The sequence below is a fragment of the Alosa pseudoharengus genome, unplaced genomic scaffold (genome assembly GCF_046254945.1).
Source record: "Alosa pseudoharengus isolate Yale_2024_CS ecotype anadromous, Long Island Sound unplaced genomic scaffold, YU_APseudo_1.1 YU_APseudo_1.1_scf_7, whole genome shotgun sequence".
In the NCBI taxonomy this organism is placed as follows: domain Eukaryota; kingdom Metazoa; phylum Chordata; class Actinopteri; order Clupeiformes; family Clupeidae; genus Alosa; species Alosa pseudoharengus.
This window is the reverse complement of record NW_027468859.1, coordinates 16,212,639-16,232,302: the sequence shown is the minus strand read 5'-3', so window position 1 is coordinate 16,232,302 and position 19,664 is coordinate 16,212,639. Positions and strand designations below refer to the sequence as shown.

Sequence of the window (19,664 nt, the reverse complement as noted above, 5' to 3'; positions counted from 1 at the left end):
ATTGACTAACCTCTTGTAGACCCTACATAGTGTGACGAATTTCCAGTATACTAGCATCATAGTTGATTGATAGCAGTCACAGATCAACCCACTTTCACCAAAAACATGTTTTTTCTGTCTTCATACAATTACTGACACATTTAGGGAAAGATTGTTTGTTGCCGCAATTACAGTTACAGTGAGTGTAAACAGACATTAATATTACCGCTTCAAACAAGTCTTTGCAAGAATTGGTATGGTGTTAGAGATGTCCCATCAACAGCTGATGGGAACAGATCCTAACTTTATACAATAGGCTTTTGGGTAGTTACAGTATATGGTATATGAAGAATGTATGTAATTGTTAAGTTGACTTTGTTGTAGCTAGTCTCAGCCCTATACCTCCTGTAGAACGCAGTGCATAATTTCATCACCAATCAAGGGGGGCATGTCCCCCTCAAAGTATATTACGGCCTTGGCATATACCGTATTCATAGTCATTTTTAAAATAGTTCCTGTGTATAGAGGGATTATTTACCAAATAAATTCTGCATTTTTACCCACATAAATTAGTTTTTTTCTCTTATAGATGTAAATGAATGTGACTTTGATGCATGTGGTCTAAACTCCACCTGCTCCAACTCGGTTGGCAGCTACAGTTGCGCTTGCTGGAGAGGATACAGACCAACAAACTCGTCTCTACCTATTAGCAGCAGCAACCCCTGCATAGGTGTGTTCCTCACTTTGTAAAATGTCCTCATTTCACCTGTATTGATGGACTCTTTCAAATCGTAGTGCTCTTTGCCGATGCTTTGACTTTCCACATGCATTTAAGGCATTTTTTTGTGGCACTCCACTTGGGAGTTTTCTAAGATTTAAACATATAATTATTCTGTAAGGAAGCAAGGAAGTATTTTAGTTCCAAACACAATGCATGCAGAGTAGGCTATTACTATTATTTCTTTTTTGACAATGACACAGTTGTATTTTGCATTACGGACTGTTACAGGTCCTGTTCAACTGTACAAGTACAGGGTTGAGATTAAGATGGAAACAGTAGATGCTGACCAACTGAAGATGGAGTTGTCTGAACTTGACCTTCCTCTCCCACTCGCAACAACTGAACAAGTTGAGATCACTGACATCAATGTCACAACAGGTGAGAATAACATCTCATTGAAAAAAGAAAGAGAAAAGATAAATTGATTTGCATTTCATTGACTGAAATAAGTGTATTTAATCATAGACTGTTCATTTCTTTGTCAGTGGGCAAACATAGAAAATCAGTGAGGGCTCAAATAATAATTTCCTCCACTGCATATATGTAGTTTAATGTGTTTCATTAATTGACATGTTGGTCCTCTGAAACGCTCAAGAAAGCATCATGAATGTGTGCTCACCGTATACGTATATAAATTATGAAATCAATGGACAGTTAGTCACACTGCTTTACATCCATAACATAAGAGTAACTGATTGTCCATCGTCCATCAGTGTGTTACTCAAACACGAATGGATATCGGTGTGTCTGTGAGGAGCAGTATGCCTGGCCCCATGACAGCTGTATCACTTATGGAGCCTGTGATGGGTTCAGCGAAGGCACCTGTGGATGTCTTAATGGTTTACCGACAAACGGACCGTTCTGCCAGAGAGGTTGGTTCATATACCCTTTCATTTCCTTGAGCTGTTGCACAGGTGTGGTACAGTATGCAAAGCCACAAAGGATTGAATTAAATTTAAAATTGAGTATGTCAGTAAAGATATGAGCAAGGCCACACTTGCCACAAAAATGTTTTTGGGCCCTTTCAATCAGCCTGTGCATCCAGGTCAGAAGATTTCATATATTTTCTACACACATATCTATGAATTGTTTGTTCCTACATTAGCTTCCCAATCTGTTGTCCTTGTTTTTTTCACTGTTGATAGATGTAAACGAATGTGACTTTGATCCATGTGGTCTGAACTCCACCTGTGCCAACACCATTGGCAGCTACAACTGTTCTTGCTGGAGAGGATACACCCCAACAAACATATCTCTGCCCATTAACACCAGCAATCCATGCATAGGTATCTAGCTCTTTATTTTGATTTCATTGTGTAACTAATTTTTTGCCTCAAGTGTGTGTTTCTGTGTGTAAAGCCTCTCTGGGACTATTACCATGTCCCATATTCATAGTCCCTCTTAAAAGAGTTATTTACTCAATAAATTCAGTATTTTTGTCCAAATAAATTAGAGGTTATTTTTTCTTTATAGATATAAATGAATGTGACTTTGATCAGTGTGGTCCAAACTCCAACTGCTCCAACATCATTGGCAGCTACAACTGCTCTTGCTTGGGAGGATACGCTCCAACAAACTCGTCTCTGCCTATTAGCAGCAGCAACCCCTGCATAGGTGTGTTCCTCACTTTGTATAATTTTCTCCTTTCACTTGTATTCTTAGTGGTGTTTAAAGGATTAGTTTGAGGTAAACACAACCTAGGGTCTATTGATGTATTACAACAACTTCACACTTTCATTTGGGGGCAATATTACATTGATCTGAGGAGTTTGGAGGTACTGTAGACCGTTGCTTACATGAGCAATGAAATGGGTTATAGATTGTAGTAGTGGGCATGGAGCCACGTCAAAATAAATCGCTATTTTAAAAAAAGGCTTATACTTCGGTGGTAGTGTGGAAAGGATCTATACAGAGAGATTGAAGTATTTTAAACTTTGAAGGATAGACATGTTACAATATGTGCTGTAAATTAAGTCAGTGTAATTACCTTTCTCAGTGTTCTGGTAGCTTCTTGCAGCGGTGCGCATATATGGTTGAACGTGATGCATGTATACAAGACAAATATGAGTTACGTTCAACCAGATCTGCGTATTTGCGCAACACTGCAGGAGGTCAAACGTGCCCACTGATTTGAAGCTACCATATTGAACCTGGTCAGTGGTTTGAAAATTGCTATTTATTTTGATGTAGCTCTATGCCTGTTGCTAATGCAAATAATGTTCTAGCTCAAAACTCCTCCGATTAATATAAGTTTACTGCCAAACAAAATGTTTAACTCATTATTATTCATAAATAGACCCCTAGATTGTGTTTACTGAAAACCAATCCTTTAAGCAATATGGCTCAAGGCAGAGTTGGGTGGGTAAAGGAAATACCTTTAGCTGTGGTTTTGCCATATAAGGCATAATAGTCCAGGCAAAGTAGCGTTTTACGACAGACTAATTGTAAAAGAATTTTTTGCAGCTTAGATCATTTCTATGAGGTGTCCAGAACAACATACTAAAAGTCCTAAGAAATCCTAGTTGAGGAAATATGTTAAATTTTCATCAATCCAAGATGTGTGCCAATTAGACCAGGCAACAATAGGCCTACACCATCAATGGGGCTATTTTTTCCTTTACTCCTATCAAAATTAAACTTTACTCAATGAAAGTACCCATGAAAAGTATTTTTTTTTGTATTACAAGTTTTTTTGAAAATGAATTTGAATATGCAAATGAGCTATACACTAATCAAATATGCCCAAAATACACCCAAATAGGCTTAATTTTTCCTTTACTCTTACCACAAAAACTGATTTAACTATATAAACCATATATTTTCTGGAAGGTTAGACCCTCAGGATGTGATCTAACATAGGTTTTGACCTTTCTCACCCTCCCCTTTACTTTGCTGCCCATTCATAATACATAGGATATGAGTAAATTGGGTATATGGCTCATACCTTTGGGTCTGTGCCATTTAGGAAAAACTGTTTCAACCATATAAACCATATATTTTCTGAAAGCTTATACCCTCAGGATGTGATCTAACATGACATGAAACATGTCCCATCCTCCTCATTAGTATGCTGCCCATGCATAACACATGGGGTATTGGTAAATTAAGTGTGTTCTGATACATTTTGGGCTGTACCATGAAGAGAAAACTAATTAAACAACCTAAACCATATATTGTCTGAAAGCATATACCCTCAAGATGTGAACTAACATGGATTTTGACATTTGTCACCCTCCTCATGACACGACAGCCCAAAAAGGTATTAGCCATATACACTATTTACCAATACCCAATGTATTATGCATGGACAGCATACTAATGAGTAGGGTGGGGCATGTCTCATTGTACCCATTGTAAAAAAAATGTTTTACCTTCCATGTATATTTTCACTGCGATGATTGATTGTGATAGGAGTAAAGGAAAAAATAAGCCCATTAGGGTGTATTTTGGGCATATGCGATTAGTATGTTGCTCATTTGCATATTCAAATTAATTTTCAAACAAACTTCTAATACAAAATGTTTTACTTTTCATGTAGACTTTCATTGTGTAAAGTTTTATTGTGGTAGGAGTAAAGGAAAAAAATAAGCCTATGGGGGCCTATATTTGATTAGTGTACAGCTCATTTGCATATTCAAATTCATTTTCAAAGAAACTTGTAATACAAAAAAATTTACTTTTCATGGATACTTTCATTGTGTAAAGTTTTTTTTTTGATAGACGTAAAGGGAGAAAATAGTCCCATAGGGGTGTATTGTTGTCTGGCCTTATACTGGCACACATCTTGGATTGATGAGAATTAAACATATTTCCTCAACTAGGATTTCTTAGAACTTTTAGTATGTTGTTCTGGACACCTAATAGAAATGATCTATGCTGAAAAAAATTCTTTTACAATTAGTTCTATTTTTGGCTCCAAAATGGGTTACTTTGCCTGGACTATAAGGAAAGACACTGTTGCGTTCTGCATTACTATCCCTAACAGGTCCTACAGAAGTGTACACATATGAGCTTGATCTTGTGGTGAGAACAGTAGATGCTGACCAACTAAAGATGGAGTTGTCTGAACTTGACCTTCCTCTCCCACTCGCAACAACTGAACAAATTGATATCACTAACATCAATGTCACAACAGGTGAGAATAACATCAGATTGAAAATGCATTTTGTATTGACAAATGACGTTACGTAAGTACGTACTTTACATATTATTCATATTATATTCACATAGTTATATGTGCACCAGAAAGCCTCATGAAAGTTTAATTACTGTATACAAATAATGAAATCAAGTTGCAGTAAGTCGTACGTCTCCACAACCATAATATGATAGTACCTTATTGTCCATCGTCCATCAGTGTGTTACTCAAACACGAGTGGAATTCGGTGTGTCTGTGAGGAGCAGTATGCCTGGCCCCATGACAGCTGTATCACTTATGGAGCCTGTGATGAGTTCACCGAAGGCACCTGTGGATGTCTTAATGGTTTACCGACAAACGGACCGTTCTGCCAGAGAGGTTGGTTCATATACCCTTTCATTTACTTGAGCTGTTGCACAGGTGTGGTACAGTATGCAAAGCCACAAAGGATTGAATTAAATTTAAAATTGAGTATGTCAGTAAAGATATGAGCAAGGCCACACTTGCCACAAAAATGTTTTTGGGCCCTTTCAATCAGCCTGTGCATCCAGGTCAGAAGATTTCATATATTTTCTACACACATATCTATGAATTGTTTGTTCCTACATTAGCTTCCCAATCTGTTGTCCTTGTTTTTTTCACTGTTGATAGATGTAAACGAATGTGACTTTGATCCATGTGGTCTGAACTCCACCTGTGCCAACACCATTGGCAGCTACAACTGTTCTTGCTGGAGAGGATACACCCCAACAAACACATCTCTGCCCATTAACACCAGCAATCCATGCATAGGTATCTAGCTCTTTATTTTGATTTCATTGTGTAACTAATTGTTTGCCTCAAGTGTGTGTTTCTGTGTGTAAAGCCTCTCTGGGACTATTACCATGTCCCATATTCATAGTCCCTCTTAAAAGAGTTATTTACTCAATAAATTCAGTATTTTTGTCCAAATAAATTAGAGGTTATTTTTTCTTTATAGATATAAATGAATGTGACTTTGATCAGTGTGGTCCAAACTCCAACTGCTCCAACATCATTGGCAGCTACAACTGCTCTTGCTTGGGAGGATACGCTCCAACAAACTCGTCTCTGCCTATTAGCAGCAGCAACCCCTGCATAGGTGTGTTCCTCACTTTGTATAATTTTCTCCTTTCACTTGTATTCTTAGTGGTGTTTAAAGGATTAGTTTGAGGTAAACACAACCTAGGGTCTATTGATGTATGACAACAACTTAACACTTTCATTTGGGGGCCAATTTACGTTGATCTGAGGCGTTTGGAGATACTGTAGACCGTTGCTTACATGAGCAATGCAATGGGTTATAGCTTGTAGTAGTGGGCATGGAGCCACATCAAAATAAATCGCTATTTTAAAAATAGCCTTATACTTCGGTGGTAGTGTGGAAAGGATCTATACAGAGAGATTGAAGTATTTTAAACTTTGAAGGACAGACATGTTACAATATGGGCTGTAAATCAAGTCAGTGTAATTACCTTCCTCGGTGTTCTGGTAGCTTCTTGCAGCGGTGCGCATATATGGTTGAAGGTGATGCATGTATACAATACAAATATGAGTTACGTTCAATCAGATCTGCGTATTTGCGCAACACTGCAGGAGGTCAAACGTGCCCACTGATTTGAAGCTACCATATTGAACCTGGTCAGTGGTTTGAAAATTGCTATTTATTTTGATGTAGCTCTATGCCTGTTGCTAATGCAAATAATGTTCTAGCTCAAAACTCCTCCGATTAATATAAGTTTACTGCCAAACAAAATGTTTAACTCATTATTATTCATAAATAGACCCCTAGATTGTGTTTACTGAAAACCAATCCTTTAAGCAATATGGCTCAAGGCAGAGTTGGGTGGGTAAAGGAAATACCTTTAGCTGTGGTTTTGCCATATAAGGCATAAGGAAAGACACTGTTGCGTTCTGCATTACTATCCCTAACAGGTCCTACAGAAGTGTACACATATGAGCTTGATCTTGTGATGAGAACAGTAGATGCTGACCAACTAAAGATGGAGTTGTCTGAACTTGACCTTCCTCTCCCACTCGCAACAACTGAACAAATTGATATCACTAACATCAATGTCACAACAGGTGAGAATAACATCAGATTGAAAATGCATTTTGTATTGACAAATGACGTTACGTAAGTACGTACTTTACATATTATTCATATTATATTCACATAGTTATATGTGCACCAGAAAGCCTCATGAAAGTTTAATTACTGTATACAAATAATGAAATCAAGTTGCAGTAAGTCGTACGTCTCCACAACCATAACATGATAGTACCTTATTGTCCATCGTCCATCAGTGTGTTACTCAAACACGAGTGGAATTCGGTGTGTCTGTGAGGAGCAGTATGCCTGGCCCCATGACAGCTGTATCACTTATGGAGCCTGTGATGAGTTCACCGAAGGCACCTGTGGATGTCTTAATGGTTTACCGACAAACGGACCGTTCTGCCAGAGAGGTTGGTTCATATACCCTTTCATTTACTTGAGCTGTTGCACAGGTGTGGTACAGTATGCAAAGCCACAAAGGATTGAATTAAATTTAAAATTGAGTATGTCAGTAAAGATATGAGCAAGGCAAAAAACAGCCACACTTGCCACAAAAGTGTTGTTAGGCCGTTTCAATCAGCCCGTGCATCCAGGTCAGAAGATCTCATATATTTTCTACACACATATCTATGAATTGTTTGTTCCTACATTAGTTTCCCAATCTGTTGTCCTTGTTTTTTTCACTGTTGATAGATGTAAACGAATGCGACTTTGATCCATGTGGTCTGAACTCCACCTGTGCCAACACCATTGGCAGCTACAACTGTTCTTGCTGGAGAGGATACACCCCAACAAACACATCTCTGCCCATTAACACCAGCAATCCATGCATAGGTATCTAGCTCTTTATTTTGATTTCATTGTGTAACTAATTTTTTGCCTCAAGTGTGTGTTTCTGTGTGTAAAGCCTCTCTGGGACTATTACCATGTCCCATATTCATAGTCCCTCTTAAAAGAGTTATTTACTCAATAAATTCAATATAGCTTGTGTGTGTTTTTGTGTGCACAAACTCTGCTACTATGAGCATGGACCATATTCATAGTCCCTCTTTAAAGAGTTCTCGTATATAGGATAATTATTTACTATATATATTCAGTATTTCTTTCTAAATAAATTACGTTATTTTTTTCTTATAGATATAAATGAATGTGACTTTGATCCATGTGGTCCAAACTCCACCTGCTCCAACTGGGTTGGCAGCTACAACTGCTCTTGCTTGGGAGGATACGCTCCAACAAACTCGTCTCTGCCTATTAGCAGCAGCAACACCTGCATAGGTGTGTTCCTCACTTTGTATAATTTTCTCCTTTCACTTGTAGCCTATTCTTAGTGGTGTTTAAAGGATTGATTTGGGGTAAACACAACCTAGGATCTATTGATGGGTAATAACGAGTTTGAACTTTCATTTGGGAGCCAAATTACATTAATCTGAGGAGTTTGGAGATAGACAGTTGTTTGCATTAGCAATGTAATTTCATTAAAGCTTGTGGTAGAAGAGATGGAGCCACGTCAAAATAAATAGCTTTCTTCAAACCACTGGCAAGGCTCAAAATAGCCTTACTCTACTTCAGTGGTAGTGTGGAGAGAATCCCTACAGACAAATTGAAGTATAGTAAACTTTGAAAGTGTACAAAGATGTTATAGTAAGGGCTGTAAATAAAGACAGTGTAATTATATTCCTTCGTGTTCCTGTAGCTTCAAATCAGTGAGCGCGTTCAACTTCTTGCAGTGCTGCACATATATAGCTGAACGTGACGCATGTTTACAAGGTAAACATGCGTCACGTTAAGACAAATCTGATCATTGTGCGCAGTGGTGCAAGAAGTCGAACGTGACCCGCTGATTTTAAGCTACCATTTTGAACCTTATCAGTGGTTTGAAAATAGTGATTTATTTTTTGTTTTAACATGACTCTATGCCCACTGCTAATGCAAACAATGGTCTAGCTTAAAACTGCTCAGATAAATACAATTTTACTCCCAAACTAAGGTTTGAATTCAATATCATTCATAAATAGACTCTAGGTTGTGTTTACGCCAACCCAGTTATTTAAGTAATAATGGCTTAAGGAGATGGGTCTCCTAGTCATCGCAAAATCATAGACTGTGACCAGTCTGTGATTACACATTCTTGGATTTTCTGTAGATATGAGAGGATGTGAGATTGTAGTCTTTCATAAATCTTTTAAAAAGTTTCCTAAATCTTTTGCCCTTTTTTCCCCACTGTTGATAGATATAAATGAATGTGACTTTGATCCATGTGGTCTAAACTCCACCTGCTCCAACATCATTGGCAGCTACAACTGCTCTTGCTTGGGAGGATACGCTCCAACAAACTCGTCTCTGCCTATTAGCAGCAGCAACCCCTGCATAGGTGTGTTCCTCACTTTGTATACTTTTCTCCTTTCACTTGTATTCTTGGTGGTGTTTAAAGAATTAGTTTGAGGTAAACACAACCTAGGGTCTATTGATGGCTATTGTGTGCACAAACTCTGCTTTTTATTTTGATTTTATTGTGTAGCTAGTTTTTTGCCTCATGTGCGTGTTTTTGTGTGTATAAACACTCTGGGACTATTGTAGGTAGCATAGTCATAGTCCCTCTGAAGAGGTATTGTATAGAAGAGGATTATTTACTAAATTAATTCTGTATTTATTTATTTATTCAAATTAATTAGAGGTTATTTTTTCTTCTAGATATTAATGAATGTGACCTTGATCAATGTGGTCCAAACTCCACCTGCTCCAACACCATTGGCAGCTACAACTGCTCTTGCTCAGGAGGATACGCTCCAACAGTCATATCTCTGCCTATTAGCAGCAGCAACCCATGCATAGGTGTGTTAAGCAATATGACTCAAGGGAGAGTTGGGTCGGTAAAGGATATGCCCACAGCTGTGATTTGGTTGTTAAGCACAAAGTCAAAGAAAAAAACAGTTGCATTTTACATTACCATCCCTTACAGGTCCTGCAGAATCGTACGCATTTGAGTATGATATTGTGATGAGAACAGTAGATGCTGACCAACTAAAGATGGAATTGTCTGAACTTGACCTTCCTCTCACACTTGCATTAAGTGAACAGATTGAGATCACTGACATTAACATCACAACAGGTGAAAATAACATCAGATTGAATATGCATTTTGTATTGACAATGATAGTTGTATGTGCTTCATTGACATTTGGTACTCTGAAATGCTCAAGAAAGCCTCATGAATGTGTGCTCATTATATACGTACATAAATAATGAAATTAAAGGACAGTTAATCACACTGCTTTGTATCCATAACATGAGAGTAACTGATTGTCCATCATCCGTCAGTGTGTTATTTAAACACAAGTGGATATCGGTGTGTCTGTGAGGAGCAGTACGCCTGGCCCCATGACAGCTGTATCACTTATGGAGCCTGTGATGAGTTCAGCGAAGGCACCTGTGGATGTCTTAATGGTTTACCGACAAATGGACCGTTCTGTCAGAGAGGTTAGTTCAAATACCATTTAATTTAACTGAGCTGTTACACAGAGGTGATATGCAAAGCCACAAGAAATTTAATTAAATTTAAGTTTGAGTATGGCAATAAAACTAGACATGAGCAGGGCAAATAAACAGCCTCACTTTGAAAAATGACCCAACATGGTTTTGAGCTATTCCAATCAGCCCGTGCATCCAGGTCAAGATGTTTTCATAGTTTCGTACACATATCTATAAATTGTTTATTCCTACATTAGTTTCCCAATCTGTTGTCCTTGTTTTTTTGCACTGTTGATAGATGTAAACGAATGCGACTTTGATCCTTGTGGTCTGAACTCCACCTGTGCCAACACGATTGGCAGCTACAACTGCTCTTGCTGGAGAGGATACACCCCAATACACACATCTCTGCCCATTAACACCAGCAATCCATGCATAGGTATCTAGCTCTTTATTTTGATTTCATTAACTATTTTTTTGAGCATGTGCCATATACATAGTCCCTCTTAAAAGTGTTCTCATATATAGGAGGATTATTTACTGAATATATTCAGTATTTTTCTCCAAATAAATTATTTGTTATTATTTTCTTATAGATATAAATGAATGTGACTTTGATCCATGTGGTCCAAACTCTACCTGCTCCAACACCATTGGCAGCTACAACTGCTCTTGCTCAGGAGGATACACCCCAAAAAACTCATCTCTACTCATTGACACCAGCAATGCATGCATAGGTTTATAACTTTTTTTTTATTTCATTGTGTAGCTATTTTTTGCCTCATGTGCTTGTTTTTGTGTGTAAAAACTCTCTGGGGCTATTAGCAGGTAGCATAGTCATAATCCCTCTGAAGAGTTCTTTTATATAAGAGCATTATTTACTCAATGAATTCAGCATTTATGTATTTATTCAAATAAATTAGAGGTTATTTTTTCTTCTAGATATTAATGAATGTGACTTTGATCGATGTGGTCCAAACTCCACCTGCTTCAACACCATTGGTAGCTACAACTGCTCTTGCTCAGGAGGATACACTGCAACAAACTCGTCTCTCCCTATTAGCAGCAGCAACCCATGCATAGGTGTGTTCCCCACTTTGTATAATTTCCTGTATTCTTAGTGATGTTAAAGCAATAAAGGCCAAGGGAGAGTTGGGTTGGTAAAGGATATACCCACATCTGTGTTTGGCAGTAGGCACAAGGTCAAAGAAAGTTACTGTTGCATTTGGCATTATCATCCCTTATAGATCCTGCAGCACTGTACACATTTGGGTTTGATATTGTCATGAGAGAATAGATGCTGACCAACTAAAGATGGAGTTGTCTGAACTTGACGCTCCTGTCCCACTTGCAACAAGTGAACACATTGAGATCACTGATCACTTTTTTTCTGACCATTATTGATTTGTTTTTTTGGTGGTTGTTTATTGAATATCAAATATTATTGTATTATATTTTAATAAGCATGCAGTAACAATAATTTAAGCATGGCAGCACTTTACAGTTTTTTACAGATGAAAATGACAGGCCTAACAGTAGACATACCAGCTGCTTTGAGTTAAGGCTATGTTTAGCCTGATTGAATAACTTCACGATAGAGAAGACAAACACATTTTTGTGGAATGATGCATGGTCATGCCCATTTGAAATTTGCAATGGTATGACTTTCCAAAAGCAGTCTCTGGTATAACTGACATCATGCTCTATCAGGCTGTACCTGGAGTGGCTAGAGTAGAATGCATTTCACTTGTGGTACTCTGAAACTGTCCTTAAATTCAGGACCTAGCAGTTGGAATTGTAACTTGTTTCGATTCGGTACCATGCAGTCGGAATTTCTGTTCAAGTTATTCAAGGGTATATGTTATAGTATAGTATATAGTAGATAGTCCAAAATGAAAGTGAGGGACTGCACACACTAGTGCCCGTAGCAAGACATCTGCCAAGTTTGAAATTAATCGGACAAACAGTTTGAGAGATATGTGAATAACACAGACAGACAAACGTTTCTGTCATTAATAGATAGAAGGCAGATACATTTCTATCTGAAGACGTTCTGTCTATTAACAGAGGGAAATTCTAAGTACAGTTGAATCTGTAGTGATCAACCACCTATATGGATGAAACAGCTTGGGATAGAATCGTTGCTATACATGTACTAGTTAAATAATTCACTTATAGAGTGCATTTAAAATACAATATACAAAAGCAGTGGATGGTTATTTTTTTTCTTCTTTCAGTCATAACAACCCCTTTTCCATCAACAATGGTACCAACTGTGCTATCAACAACACCATCACCTACATCAAAATCACCAACATCACCACAACCAACGACAAAAATATCAGAAACCACACCATTATCTCCGACAACAACAAAAGTAACAGAACCACCACCACCAACAACAACAACACCACCAACTACCACAACAACAACACCAACAACACCACCACCACAACCACCACCACCAACACCACCACCACCACCCCCACCACCAACAACAACAGGTATGTGAGGGAGGAGAAGATATATTGAATGTTTTGACAAAACAATTTTGTACTATATGGTGGTACTGTTTCAGCATTCCAGAGTGGTCAACATCACACCTCTCTATGACTAAGAATGTAAGGCTATAAATATAACTGAACAGAAGACCTTTTACCGGATTTTTTCCAGTGTTGTGAGAAAATAGTTCTTAAATAATTCTGGAGCCATCCTTCGCACCAGGTCCAGAGTGCAATGACACATGAAAGGGTTAACGTGTCATGTTCTCCTTCAGAGAACTGAGGTTATATAAAACTTTATGTCTTTAAGTTGAGTTCAGTCAGCATTAACCAATGGGAACACATAAACCACTGCGCCTCATTGGTGAGTTAGGAGTTGGAATGAAGCCGATGTTGTATCACAAGCAGAAGACTGACAGCGCTAGTGTCTGACTGTGGTGAGGCCATGATAACAACTCATAAGTGGCAGCTAGCTGAATTAATGAACACTCGATAGAGTGCTACCTGGGGTACGCTACTGGAGGCGCTACGCATCCACACATGGATTGATGTGCGCTTGACAGTGCACTGCCAGAGGCGCATTACCGGAGGCGCTAGGCATTCGCACTTCAGACCCCTTCATGTGTGTGGTGCACATGATGGTAGTTGAGGATGCAGGTCAACAATATTGCACAAGCAGAATATTGACAAATGTTTGTGTCTGGCTGTGGTGGAGCCGTGATACCTGATGAGTGTTAGCTGCTTGCTGCCACAGGTTAAGTATTTGCTGCAGTGTAGCTGAAGGCGGCGTTAATGCACGGAACTCAGCACCTAGGGAATCCGAGACTGGGTGTGTCGTGTGCACAGCTAGCGCAAGCAGTCATGATTTGTTTAAATGTTTTTTAATGATATGTATGATATATTTTTTCCATGGCTGCACGAAATGAACAGTGGGGGCTCCCAGACGTAGGTGGGGCACTCGCTAAGGCAGAGCCGAGAGTATTCGCCTTATTCATGCATTCATGTTTTAGCTTAGAAACCACCTTACATCGCTTATGGCCAGTGTTGGGAGTAATGCCTTACAAAAGTAATGTAATTACTGTAATATATTGCTGTTTGCGGTAACGCGGTAATGTAAGGCATTACAAAAAAAATTGGGTAATATTTACTCGGTACAAACTTCAGTAACGCGCGTTACGATGCAGTTTAACCCAAAATTAAGCGCTTGTTTTGTTTTGATACATATTCGCAAACACCACGCGAGAACAACAGAGGAGAACAAATCCGCGCAAAATAGTAGAACGTTATCTCCTGATACTGGTTGAATATGACTGTGGCTGCAGCAGACTCGCAGGCGGACTCTATTTGCGGGATGGACATAAGCCTACGCTCATTATTTTCAGCTTGTCAGAGACAAGGCTATGAAGAACATAATAGTTAGTGCACTATTATCTCTCAGCTCGCGAAATAGCACAAGTAAATTAATGAAACATCTAATAGTGCCACGCTAATCTTTTTGATTCTTGATAAAACACAAACTATGCTGTTGTGCATGTCAGCTTTGTGCTGTGAACTTGAATTGAAGAGAATAAAGGGATAGAAATGCAGAAAAAGATTGTGTAGCCTGGCAGTGCCACCGCTCCCACCACGCGCATCACGCACTTTGCGTTGGGCACCAAAGGACAGAGGGGGCACCCAAATGTAACCAATGAATAGTAGCTTTACTGCAAACTGCGTTTCACTCTTCATCAATAACGTTTACAATGTCAAAATGCACTAACACGATGTTACATGCAAGTTTGATACCTTTTGGGTTCTCTCAATCACCACGTAGTACTAGAATTGGTGGGTCTTCAATCATTCGTTTTCCAAGCATTTAGGCTACATGAAGCACATGATATGCTGAGTCGACTGAAACGCATTCCATTCAGATAGCTAGGTGGATACCAGGCTCATAATTCACTTGTATTCGCAAAACGAAATGTGAAGCAACATGTCATTGCATACTTCCATTTCCAAAGCAATGAAGGTTGCTTAAAACAACTTAACATTGTGCATATTATTGTTAATATTGTGCTATCAATGTAACTCAAACAAATAAGGCTTGTAAACAAGAGCTGGCAAAAGGGCATTATGACAACGTAAAGATCAATGCTCTTATCATTTAAATGTCACTCACTCAAAGCCACTCACTTAGGGCACCGAAATGGCCAGCAGGCCACCATCTTGACATGTCTTTATTAAAGGAACCGTATGTAAAAAATGTATTTCAATTAATCATAAAATTGCCCTGATATGTCACTAGACATTAAGAAATCATGTTCATTTCAAATACTTATATCACTGACAACAGTAGTCTGGCCAGGATATTGTCATTTAAAAAGTGAAGTTGCAGCCCTCAACTGATGTTGATGTTGTCATGTTGTGTTTTGGCCTAATGCGCCACCCTCCACCTATCTACTAATCACAAAGTCAGTAGTGTTTCGTCATCTGGTTGCCAACTCTGCCAGTCAGAGGGGAGGGGAAGGGGATACACCGCTCTACAGTAATTTGAAAGTGATTGTAGCACCCGTTTTGGCCACAAACTTACATACGGTTCCTTTAAGCTTTGATTTACAATATAGTAGGCTCTATTGATTTTAATGAGTAGGCCTAGGCCTTAAAGTTACAGTATTTCTATCACAATTTACCAGACTTTGACCTTTTGTCGTTTTTTAACAAAAGTCTGACTATGATTGTTCCTTGTATTGCATTATGAGCACTGCGCCTATTGCATTCTACTGTTGCCTTAAGCCTAGCTCAGTCATTATGCTATACCACATCTCCCTCCATTGGAAGAGCAAGCTGCATTGAGCGTAATAAACTGCATTTAGAATGGCAAATCCATATTTCTAGATATTTTGGTGAAAGTAACTTAAAAGTAATGCAATAGTAGTGTAATGCCTTACAATTCAACGACAGTAATATTATAATGTAACAAATTACTTTGAAATGACAGTAATAAGTAATGCATAGTACATTACGATTTTGAAGTAACTTGCCCAACACTGCTTATGGCACCTTTAAATGCCAATTGAGCTCCACAGTGGTGGGCAGTGAACACAGATCCCTCTGGAGCATCGTTTTCCAACTTTGGGGTCGGGACACCATGTGGGGTCTCCTGAAATTCAAATGGGGTCGCCTGAGATACTGGGTATATTACACAATTGACCAGTACATTATATTAAATTAAATAAAAAAAGTATTAAAAACCCCATGATATCCAAGCTAAGTAACTAATCGGATCCTTCATTACAATCTGGCGTAAAAATAAATGAGACATCCCGCATGAGATGTTTGATTGAAGTAATAATGCTTGCTCAATGTTCCAAACAAAGTAGCAAAACAATCAGATGTGCAAACGATAGCCAAATGCCCAAATTAACAAACGCCATTTGGGGAAAATCAAAGGACCACTCTCGACTGGGTGTTACAGCAGAGACGTTGTGAATCGGGGTCGCCAACGTTTCGTGACATCAAAATAGGGTCACGTGGCAAAAAAGGCCAGGAACCCTTGTTTTAGAGGACATCGGGCCCTCAGGCCACCCTCATGAAATCTGTTTCTGACAGTGTGGTCAGAGACATTCACACCAAAGGCCTGCTGAAGGTGATTTGGTAGGGGGAAATAATTCCAGCTGTGAATGGGCTTCAACTCTCAGGCGGGTTGAAGTGCTTTGTTCTTAAAGGATCTTTGTGATCATTGAAGCGTGAAGAAAAGACTACTTTCTCGTGTTGTCCCCATATATAGGCACAGACTCTAGTAAAAAAAAACCCTGAAAAGCATGGCTGGAGATTGGTTCAGATCGATGAGGTCATCTGAGATAGACTTCCCGTTGATTAACATAGAGTGAACTCAACTGAAAGAAAACTCAGTGAAGAAGGCCGTGAAATAGTCATGTATTTATTTGAGAGTGTAACCAGTAGTACTAGATAGATAGATAGATAGATAGATAGATACTAGATAGATAGATAGATACTTTATTGATCCCCACGGGGAAATTCAAGGACTTAATGAAACCTAAAAAGTATGAATGAGGCTTTTGATTTATTTGTGCCAGTTTTTAGTGAAATAAAAACATAATTTATATAACAGTAGCACTGATTATGAGGTTTAGGTCTTGATGTGTGGTAATGTCATATGTATGAGTCAGGAATAACACTATATGTTGGATGTAAAATACAAGTGATAACTAGTGAATATAATTTTATGTGATGCCTTGCTCTGTAGTGAATGATTGCCATATTGTATTCAATGAAGCCAACCCTATAATCTCTAACGTTTAACTCTCTTTTCTACATCTGCAGTTTCTACCATCAGGTTCTCTTTGACATTGAACCAAAACTATGATTTTCGCTTAGATAATACAGCATCTGTGTTATACAAGACATATAGAAGTGATATTATATCTGCAGTGAGTACTTTTTTATAGTATTGCACATATCAAAAAGCATTACCAGCCACATAATAATAGTATATTCATGGTTTGAATATTTGAAGAATATTTGCCATCCATATACATCACTACATGCTATTGTCACTTAGGTAGACACGAACTTTAGAAGATTACCAGGATACGAAGCTGATTCAGCAGATGTCACACGTTTCAGGTAATTGTTTGTGCAATGCAATATCAAACTTATTGTGTTCCTTGTTTTGAATTTCCATGTTTTAATTATGTTGTTCTGCCTCATCAGTCCAGGCAGTGTGATTGTAGATCTGTCCCTTAAGTTGACAGATCCAACCGTCAGTTTTCTGAGTGTAAGCAATGGCATAATAGCGGATCTTAAGGCCAAAAATTACATAATTGCTGATGACGCCTTCGTTGTAAGTGGTAAGTTATGTTAAAGATGTTTGTTTGTTTTTTTTAGAATGTGAAAACAAATGTATTGTTGGATAAATACTTGCCCTGATGTTTTCTTTTCTTAGAGATAACAAATTTGAAGGTGGGCAGTGGCCGCCTTTTTCCTCAGCAAAACATGGAGTTACAATGCAATGGAAGTGTAACTGAATGGAGATTTAAGGGGCAGACAATTCCTGAGTCGTCAGGCAAAAATCAACTTAACAAAATAGTCTCCCCCTCTGACAATGGTAAGTTCTTGAACCAACAATCTGATTTGCATTTACACTTCACCTTTACTTCAACCTCTACTGATTCCACAGAAAACCAGCCTATGTATGCCTTTTGCTTTTCAATTGGGGAGTAGTAGTAATATAACAAAATGTTTTTTTGAAAGAACAAATTTGCAAAGACATAGAACCACCATTGCCATTTATGCCTATGCCACTCATATTCATGAAAAATTGTGCTAATCTATCCATCACTGCATTAAGCATTATTAAAAATGAAATGGGGCATTCCCAAATTTCTTAGATTGTAGGTTAGTTTCTTAACTCATCCTCTCTCTTTCTCTGCATGTGGCCTCACCTTACCTTTACAAAAGTTTGTTTGTTTCAATTGGCTATAATTGAAACAAATTCAATTGTTTTTTGGTTGATAAATAAAAAAAAATATATCACACCTTTTTATGGTCCTATGATGGCTTCTGGCACATCCATAGGCCTACAGTTTTAAATACAATACATAAAATGTACAACAGTTTGTTGTTATTGTATTTACTTAATTCTCACATATGTAACATGTTGACATTGCATAAAAATGTATAATAAATTGTTGGAATAGAGTAGATGAACTAAAATTGGGATCTAAAGAAGAAGAAGAAGAAGGTTACTCTGGCAGGCCAGCGAACCCTTCTTCTTTTTCAGTGAGCTTTTTTATGGCAGTTTGCAAACAGAGTGCATTACCACCATCTGCTGGACTGAGGTGTAATGGCAAGTGTACCCTGTAGCCTCAATCTGGCCGCCCAGTGAATAAGGCGAATTGCGTTTGTGCCTATAATCCCCGCTCCAGCCAGGGAGATGGATCCCCCTATGGCAAGCCGATTGAGCATTTATTCAGATATCTTGATATCAGGCATAATTGTCATGTACATGCAAGCCATTTCTGTCCACTCGTTAACTAGTGAGCCATTTCTGTGTGAACTAGTTAACTAGTGACAGCCAAAATGCTCACTAGTTAACTAGTAAGGCCCAAATAACTAGTTCATATGTTTCATATCTTACTAGTTAACTATTAATGCTCAGCATGTTCACTAGTTAACTAGTGGACACTGAAATGTGCACTAGTTAACTAGTTTAAAGACTTCTATATTTTACTAGTCAACTAGTAAGGTACAAAAACGTTTACTAGCTGACTACTGAATGTCAAATTCCCACTTGTTAACTTCTATGTAATTTGGCCAGCCGCTTGGGCATTTATTCTGATATCTTGATATCAGGCCAACATGCAAGCCATTTTTGTCAACTAGTTAACTAGTGAGCTGTGTTTGTGCACACTAGTTAACTAGTGACAGCATAAATGCCCACTAGTTAACTAGTGAACACATATTAGCTTCACTAGTTAACTAATGAGAGCCAAAAATGTCCACTAGTTAACTAGTAAAGGCCAAAATGCATACCAGTCAGCTAGTTGAAGGCTTTTGGGTCTCACTAGTTAACTAGTAACAGCCAAAAATGTGCACATGTTTACTAGTGAAGGCAAAACTCCTCACTAGTTAACTAGTTGGAGTAGGTCAATGTCACTAGTTAACTAGTGAACCATAAATGGCTTACTAGCTAGCTAGGTGATGGCAGCAGGCTCACTA

The 19,664-nt window shown here is 38.3% G+C and overlaps 1 protein-coding gene across 1 annotated transcript in view; it reads left to right on the top strand.

Moving 5' to 3' along the window:
* The window catches only part of LOC143109207 (uncharacterized), a 79,853-nt gene that overhangs the window by 37,143 nt on the left and 23,046 nt on the right, over positions 1–19,664 (top strand). The window contains exons 9-33 of the mRNA XM_076271863.1: positions 569–709; positions 989–1,138; positions 1,474–1,632; positions 1,906–2,046; positions 2,234–2,374; positions 4,746–4,895; positions 5,118–5,276; positions 5,550–5,690; positions 5,878–6,018; positions 6,852–7,001; positions 7,224–7,382; positions 7,666–7,806; positions 8,110–8,250; positions 9,206–9,346; positions 9,667–9,807; positions 9,935–10,084; positions 10,294–10,452; positions 10,742–10,882; positions 11,040–11,180; positions 11,386–11,526; positions 12,681–12,947; positions 17,268–17,374; positions 17,506–17,570; positions 17,658–17,794; positions 17,890–18,051. Coding sequence (XP_076127978.1) covers positions 569–709; positions 989–1,138; positions 1,474–1,632; positions 1,906–2,046; positions 2,234–2,374; positions 4,746–4,895; positions 5,118–5,276; positions 5,550–5,690; positions 5,878–6,018; positions 6,852–7,001; positions 7,224–7,382; positions 7,666–7,806; positions 8,110–8,250; positions 9,206–9,346; positions 9,667–9,807; positions 9,935–10,084; positions 10,294–10,452; positions 10,742–10,882; positions 11,040–11,180; positions 11,386–11,526; positions 12,681–12,947; positions 17,268–17,374; positions 17,506–17,570; positions 17,658–17,794; positions 17,890–18,051 — 3,666 coding nt within the window. The remainder of the gene's footprint in view (positions 1–568; positions 710–988; positions 1,139–1,473; positions 1,633–1,905; positions 2,047–2,233; positions 2,375–4,745; positions 4,896–5,117; positions 5,277–5,549; positions 5,691–5,877; positions 6,019–6,851; positions 7,002–7,223; positions 7,383–7,665; positions 7,807–8,109; positions 8,251–9,205; positions 9,347–9,666; positions 9,808–9,934; positions 10,085–10,293; positions 10,453–10,741; positions 10,883–11,039; positions 11,181–11,385; positions 11,527–12,680; positions 12,948–17,267; positions 17,375–17,505; positions 17,571–17,657; positions 17,795–17,889; positions 18,052–19,664) is intronic.